The sequence below is a fragment of the Nicotiana tomentosiformis genome, chromosome 2 (genome assembly GCF_000390325.3).
Source record: "Nicotiana tomentosiformis chromosome 2, ASM39032v3, whole genome shotgun sequence".
NCBI classification, from domain to species: domain Eukaryota; kingdom Viridiplantae; phylum Streptophyta; class Magnoliopsida; order Solanales; family Solanaceae; genus Nicotiana; species Nicotiana tomentosiformis.
Window position 1 is genome coordinate 9,403,770 of NC_090813.1, and position 8,593 is coordinate 9,412,362.

The following is an 8,593-nucleotide window of genomic DNA, read 5'->3' on the forward strand; positions in this document are numbered from 1 at the left end:
GTAAAATCTTGCAGAAAAATATCTTGGGTTTTTATGAATTTTCTGGTGAAATCTTGAGGCTTGTTCTGCTTTTCAGTGAAATAAATAGCTAGGGAGTTTTGCTTTTCAGAATGTTTCTCTCTTTATTTGTTTGTTTAACCGTGAAGCACGACAATTAGCCAGAGGACACATATAACCATTTACATTATTTTTCATTTGCAAGAATTATGGTTTTTAGTGTCAATAAATAATACTCCCACTGAAAATATTGGAATTATGAATTAAGGAGAATTACGTCAATCACCAATGTTGCCAATTGACGAATTTTGTGAGGGACCAAACAATTATTTCCATTATTTTCTTGACAAGCTATAATATTTTTTGGCTTACATGGTTTCATCAAATTAGAAAGAAAAGGAGATATATGAAAAGAAGAATACAAAGGTTATAACTTTTAAATTCAGATATGCAATTGGTCATTTAATTTTCCAATTATGTCTTGGTAAATGGTAGTGTACAAGGCAGGAATGTGGTGGAAAGTATATACAAAATAGACTGTCACTATACAAAAAATATACAAAATAGTCTATCATTGTACAATTTATATACAATAGACTGTCACTATATAAAATATATACAAAAAATATACTAAATAAATTATCACTATACAAAATATAAACAATAGACTGTCACTATACAAAATATATACTAAATAGACTGTCAATATATAATAGATTGTGACTATGCAAAATAGACTGTCACTATACAAAAAATATATAAAATAGAGTGTCACTATACAAAACATATATAAAATAGACTGTCACTATACAAAAAATATATATAATAGACTGTCACTATACAAAAAATATACAAAATAGATATTTCGGGCTATTAGATGCAATAAGTTTGGACCGAAGGGCCATTTCGTGTAAATGGATAAAAACATAGGTTATTAAAATTTTGATGGGCTATAGAGGGTAGTTTTCTCTTACTATTACGAGTAATTAACGGGCTTGGACCATAATAGTTTATAGTTTTCGTTGAGTAAACTTTCGTTTTCAACATGTGTAAAAGTTTCAAATTTACTCTAGTTGCCCATTTGGGAAAGAGCTAAAAGTGTGTTAAATAATATACGGGTACAAATGATCATATGACTATGACTCTTTTTCACCAAAGTCATATAACTTTGTTTCCTCACACAAAAATCATAAAATTTTCACTAACTCATACAAAATCATAGTGACCGGAAAACACAATTTTTCGATAGTATTTTCTTATTCCAAGTTCTTTTATTTTTTATTTCTGTCTAATAAATAATAACCCAAATCAAATAGAAAAAGTATATATTTTTAGATACTCTAAAGAATGATAGCCGATAAAATATATATTTTTATATATTTATGTGTATAATATACATATTCTATATAAACGAATGCAATTAGCTTCGACTAACCGGTCAATTTTATATTTTTCCCTTAAAATAGGAATGATCCAAACCAACCTCACACAATACCCATTTACATAAATTAAAATAATACTAAAAATCTATTTCCCGGTTAGAGATTTTCCACAAGGAGATAGCTGATATCAATATGAAATGAATGAGCTTATATTTAACTTATCCTCTATGACTGAGATGTACTACTCCCTGCCAGATTCCCACATCCTTATCTTCTCCATTGACACAATACTGCTTGTCAATACTCTCATAGAGAATCAATTCACGAAAACCATCTACATTAGGCACACATAGCCTGCCCTGCATCTGTAATACATCATCATCTCCAATTGCGACTTCTTTGGCATCACCGTGCTGAACTATATCCTTAAGGACAAGCAAATGAGGGTCATCATACTGACGCTCCCTGATAGGATCATAAAGAGAAGACTGAGAAACCACACAAGCCAAAACTCGACTCGGTTCGAAAACATCAAATCTGACAAACTGGTTGGCCAAGGCCTGAATATCCAAGGCCAAAGGCCTCTCTGCTACCGATAAATATGATAAGCTGCCCAAACTCTCCGCCTTACGACTCAAGGCATCAGCCACTACATTGGCCTTCCTAAGATGATAGAGAATGGTGATATCATAATCCTTAAGCAACTCCAACCATCTTCGCTGCCCCAAATTAAGATCCTTCTGTTTAAACAGATGTTGTAGACTTCGGTGATCGATGTAGACCTCACAATGGACACCGTACAAATAATGCCGCCAAATTCTTCAAGGCACGAACAATAGATGCTAACTCAAGGCCGTGGACCAAAATTTTTTTTTTTCCTCATGTACTTTTAACTGTCTGGACGCGTAGGCAATCACCCTACCGTCTTGCATCAACATCGCGCCGAGACCAATACGCGACGCATCACAATACACAGTATAAGACCTTGAATATGTAAGTAATACCAACGCTTGTGTCGGAGTCAAAGTGATCTTGAGCTTCTTAAGAATTTGATGCTTTGCAGGAGCTACTCCGAGCTAGGAGGGAGCTAACGAGTATTTTGGAGTCAACATGGAATGTGAAAGGGCAATCGAAGGTTAGCCCGGTCAAAAAGGAGCGAGAAAAGCAAGCAAAATGACCCCTCCAGGTGCGCGGCCGCGGAGTGGACCGTGAACTGGTCCGCGAACTCAAGGCAGTAAGGCAGTCCAAATTCGCGGCCGGATCCACGATCGAATCCGCGGCCGCGGATGGGCGGACGAAAGCCAAACACGCAAGGTTAATTATGTAATTTTCTAGGCGACTAACCTAAACCTATATGAAACCTAAACTCGCTCAGAAGTAAGACATAGTTGTTTTTAGAAGATTTTAGAGGCAAGAACGAGGGGGAGAAGACGGATAAATTCCTAAGAGTTTTCATCTTCTTCTTGATACTTCTATTTGTTGATTATGAATTATTTTAGTGATTTGTTATCCATTAGCATGAGTTACTAAATCTGTTATCTAGGGTTGATGGAACCAATTGTTGGATGAAGTCTTGACTCTATTTTGTTAAAATTGTGCGGTGTTTGTTCTATGATTGTTCAATTACGTATGTATTGTGGTTAATTGAAAGGGACCTCGATTAATCGTGTCTATTCACCTTGTGTTGCTTGAGAAAGAACACTTGGTTAGATTGTTGTTGAACAACACCACTTTGGGGGAAGTTAAGAGATTAATTACTTGAATTTAAAAGTGGGGTTAGAAATAACGAAGCTTTGGTGGGATGATTTTGAGTTGCATAAATTGTTAACTAGAGTTGTTCGAGAGAATGCTTCTAGTAAATTATCATAATTGATCGAAAGGTAATTACGGTAGCCCGGAACTCATAATCCTCATAGAGTATTACGGCGAGATTATAGCTAAAGAGTTGAGAATTAATCTAGCAATTGGGGAAATCAATAGCCCTAGATCCTTTTACCCTTGAATTCAATTTTAGTCTTGATTATTGCTAATTTTATTGTCATTTTTCCTTGGCTAAATAAATTCCACTAATTATTCATAAAACTATTGCATATGGAAGTTGTCTGAGCTTATCATTATTTAAGGTTGTAGTAAATAGGTTAGTTCCCAATGGGATTCGACTCCGGACTTGAACCGGGTTATATTTACAGCGACCGCTTAGTCCTTCTTACAAGGCATAGTTGGGTGTGATCAGATTTTGGCACAATTGATGGGGAACTAACAGTGTTATTTATTACAACTTAGAAGAATTGCTAGGATTCTTAGTTTGGATTAATTTCTTACGGTGTTTGAATTTTTTTATTTTTTTTAATTGAAATTTTCACATTTGAATTCTCCTGTGACTCAGGTGTATGCCTAGAAGCTCTTCGAGGGCTGGTGAACTTTTTGAAGGACTTTCAGACCCTGAGAAAGAATTCAGGGTATTAAATCAAGCCAACAAGAAGAACAAACGGTTACAACAAAAACACACACTCAAAATTGAAATGGACAATGTGGACGATGTCAACGAAAATAATCGAAATAATCAGGTTGACCCAAACAATGGAGTGGTGGCACCTCTTGTGCCAGAAGCTGCTCTATATGATTGGGCACAACCAATTGCTGATACCTTAGCCACCGCCATTGCTGTACCTCAGATACAAGCGGAGATAATCCAGATCACCAACAACATGCTGCATTTATTGCAAAATAAGGGACTGCTCTCCGGGTCGTACATTGAAGACCCACAACAACATCTGAAGAACTTCCTATCAATATGTGTGACCCAAAGACAGCCGAATGTGACTCCTGAAGCCATCAAGCTATTAATGTTTCCATTCTCTGTGACTGGAGAGGCTCAAACTTGTCTGAATTCACTCCCAATAAACTCCATTACCACTTGGGAAGAATTAGTCAAACAGTTCTTAAATAAGTTTTATCCTCCCAACAAGACTACAAGGCAGATTGATGAGATATTGCAGTTCAAGCAAAAACCAACTAAGTCCTTGCAAGAAACCTGGGAGAGGTTCAAGGGTATGGTAGTGAAGTGTCCACACCATGGCATTCCAGATCAGATGCTGGGACAGATATTCTACATGGGTTTAGCAGATAGTTTGAAGGCTAATGTAGACGCTTCAGCTAGGGGTGCATTTTTGAGCAAGACATTCACAGAGTGCAAGATTCATCTTGACAAGATGGCTCAAAATGTAGGCTGGATGGCTAGAGGTACGACACTTACACCAATAGTGGATTCTGTTGCTCTTGACCCAAACAATTCCCATGCAGAGAACCTAGCCACTCTCATGACTCAGATGAGCATACTGACAAAGAAAATTGATGAGATGGGTACAAAATAAGTGCACATTGTTGATACAACGAATGGAGGATTGTGCACTCCTTGCATAAACTAGTCATATATGTGCTCGTGGAGTGGAGAGAATGACAATCAGGGCTTCAGAGAAGACATGAATTATGTCAATAATTTTGGAGGTCAGAGGCAAGGTGGGCAACAATGGGGACCGGCACCAATCCAGCAGTACAGACCCAACCTGCCACAACACAACCCCAACTCTTGAGGCGCATGACCACAAGGTCAAGTTGTGCCTTATCAAAGGCAGCGGGGCTATAATCAGCAGCACCAGCAACAGTTGGCCTACCAACCACCTCATCAACAACAGGACAACAATATGGTAGAAGTCAGGGATATGTTGCAACAACTCATTGGAACAAATGGTAAGATGCAAGAGAAGCTAGCACCACATGATTCAGCAATCAAAGGCATTGAAACTCAACTGGAACAATTGTCTAGGGCCTTGAACAATCGCCCCCAAGGAACATTGCTTGCAGATACAAATATTAACCTAAAGGAACAGAACCCAAATCAGCTAATGGCAGTGAGTCTCAGGAATGGAAGAGATTTAGACAGAGAGTAAGAGGTTTCTCAATTTAGAAGAGAGACTACGCCAACTACTCCAGTTACATTAGAGGCAGATGAGTCAGCAGAGCTCACTGAGGTTGTAATTGAACAAGCACAGGTTGACAAGGGTAAGAAGAAGGACGATGAACAAGTCTCAGAATAGGTGGCACCTCTTATGCCAGAAGCTTCAAACAAAGAAAAGACATCAAGTAATGGACAGAGATTGATTCCTGCACCATTCCCTCAGAGATTGGCAAAACAAAAGAAAGATGATCAATACAGGAAATTCATTGAAATGCTTCGACAGATTCAATTGAATATTCCACTGATGGATGCTTTGAGGGAAATACCAGGGTATGCAAAAATGATGAAGGACCTGATGTCTGAGGACTTGTCCACTGTAACTCTGACATAGACCTGCAGCGCGGTAGTGACAAGACCTATGGCCCAAAAGGTATCTGATCCAGGTAGCTTCACTATCCCATGCACTATTGGGAGTTATGTTGTTGCTAAAGCATTGTGTGACTTGGGAGACAGCATAAACTTGATGCCCTTGGCAATCTATACGAAACTGGGCATTGGCAGAGCTAGACCGACCTCAATGTTGCTGCAACTGGCTGATCGCACAGTTAAAAGACCGACAGGAATTCTTGATGATGTGCTTGTGCAAGTGGAGAAATTTGTATTTCTTGCAGACTTTGTTATTCTTGATTGTCAAGTGGATGAAGAGATACCCATCATTCTGGGAAGGCCATTCTTAGCCATTGGGAGAGCATTAATTGATTGTGAGACTGGAGAGTTGAAAATGAGGTTGAACAATGAAGAAATAATATTCAACATTCAACAATCCATGAGGAGACCCATTGAATTTGCAAACTGCTCACTAGTGGAGGCCATAGATGTGATACTGCAAGAAGAGGATAAGACCCTTAATGTCAAGGATCCACTAGAAGGCTACTTGATGAATTTGGAAGAGATGGACGGTGAAGGGTTGGCAGAGTAGGTCATGGCACTCGAAGGTCAAGGATTCTGGAAAAGGGAACCTCAGTTCGAACCCCTACGCTTAGAAGAAAGAGCAACACCACCTGCAAAACCATCAATAGAGGAGCCATCATAGCTGGATCTGAAACCACTTCCAGCCCACCTCAGGTACGCTTTCTTGTGGCCTAATTCTACTTTGCCTGTTATTATATCATCTGGTTTGTTAGCTGTGCAGGTAGATCAACTATTGAAGGTATTGCAAGAATGTAAGACTGCCATTGGTTGGACCATGGCAGATATAAAGGTATCAGCCCAACCTTTTGCATACACAAGATTCTTCTGGAAGAGGGGCACAAACCTTCCAGGGAACATCAACGACGTCTGAATCCAAATATGAAGGAAGTAGTAAAGAAAGAATTGATCAAGTGGCTGGATGCGGGTATCATCTTCCCCATCTCTGATAGCCACTAGGTCAGTCCTGTCCAATGTGTGCCAAAAAAGAGAGGAATGACGGTCCTACAAAATGAGAATAACGAGTTGATCTCTACTCGTACAGTCACGGGGTGGCGGATTTGCATGGACTATCGAAAACTGAACATAGCTACTCGAAATGACCATTTCCCATTGCCTTTCATTGACCAAATGTTAGACAGGTTAGCTGGGCGATCCCACTTCTATTTCTTGGATGGATATTCGGGGTATAACCAGATCTCAATAGTTGAGGAAGACAGAGAGAAAGCATCCTTCACTTGTCCATATGGCATCTTTTCCTTTCGGAGAATGCCCTTTGGACTTTGCAATGCACCGGCTACATTCCAGCGGCGCATGTTAGCCATTTTCACTGACATGGTAGAGGATATTATGGAGGTGTTTATGGATGATTTCTCCATGGTGGGGGATTCATTCGAAGATTGTCTTCACAATTTAAGAAGAGTGCTCAAAAAATGTGTGGAGACAAATTTGGTGCTGAATTGGGAAAAGTGCCATTTTATGGTACAAGAATGAATAGTTTTGGGGCATCGAGTGTCCAGCAAGGGAATTGAGGTCGACCATGCTAAAGTTGATGTGATTGAGAAATTGCCACCGCCCACTTCGGTCAAGGCAGTGAGAAGTTTCCTTGGGCATGCCGGGTTCTACAGGCGATTCATAAAAGATTTTTCCAAAATTGCTAACCCTTTATGTAAACTTCTTGAAAAGGATCAGCTCTTTGTGTTTTCTAATGATTGTAGGTTGGTATTTGAGGAGCTGAAGAAGAGACTGAAAACTGCACCCATCATTGTTGCACCCAAATAGGAGCAACCATTCGAGCTTGTCACGACCCAATTTCACCTATAGGTCGTGATGGCGCTCAACACTACAGCTAGGCAAGACAACTAATAAGTCAAACATACATTGGTTAAACTTTTATTCCAAGAAGATAATAAAATACCAATTTCTATCAATGTGTGTGCCAAGACCCGGTGTCACAAGTGCATGAGCATCTAGTAGATTATACAAAACTCCAAATACTGTCTGAAATGAAATAGACAGAATATAAATATCAGAAGAGACACTGGTAGCTGCAGAACGGCTCAGAAAAGCAGCTCACCACTATGCCTCGGGATGATGTGGGTATGTGATGATAGGTCCTCCACTAGTACCTGTCTCAGATCCTGCACAAAAAGTGCAGCAAGTGTAGTATGAGTACGTAAACAACGTGTACCCAGTAAGTATCAAGCCTAATCTCGAAGTGGTAGAGACGAGATGGCCGACTTTGACACTCACTATAGGTCAATAATAATTGAAATAAAACTAGGATATTTAAATCAGCATGATTTACAGAATTTACAATAATTTATTTAATCAACTGAAATAATCAAATTCCTTCAAATATATCAATTCTCAATATATTAATTAAATTCTTTCAATTCAAATAAATTCCAATTTATCAATTAAATCTCAAAACACTAATTAAATTATGAAAACAATGATATACTTGTATATGTAGACCAAATCCGAGTTAGAATCACTTACCCCAATATTTTTCCCTTGAAAATCTGCCAAAAGTCGTCTCTGCTCAAGCTTATGTTCGTCAAAAATGGCAAATGGGACGAATGTCCTCTTTTTATAAAACTGCCCAGCAGCCTTCGGAACTGGTCCTCGAACTGGGCCTCGATCGGGGCTTCGATCACAGGCTCGAGCCTGGACCTCGGTCATGGCCTCGATCAGGGCATCGAGGTTGGGCCTTCGATCATAGCCTCAATCATGGCATCGAGCTTGAGCCTTCGATCAGGGCATCGAGCATGGGTCTCGACCCTAG

At 39.3% G+C, this 8,593-nt stretch overlaps 1 protein-coding gene across 1 annotated transcript; it reads left to right on the plus strand.

Moving 5' to 3' along the window:
* The first annotated feature begins 5,755 nt into the window (after positions 1 to 5,755).
* On the plus strand, positions 5,756 to 6,316 carry LOC138904322 (uncharacterized). The gene has a single exon (XM_070192822.1). It carries the CDS (start codon positions 5,756 to 5,758, stop codon positions 6,314 to 6,316), a length of 561 nt encoding a protein of 186 aa, XP_070048923.1.
* Positions 6,317 to 8,593: the final 2,277 nt, after the last annotated feature.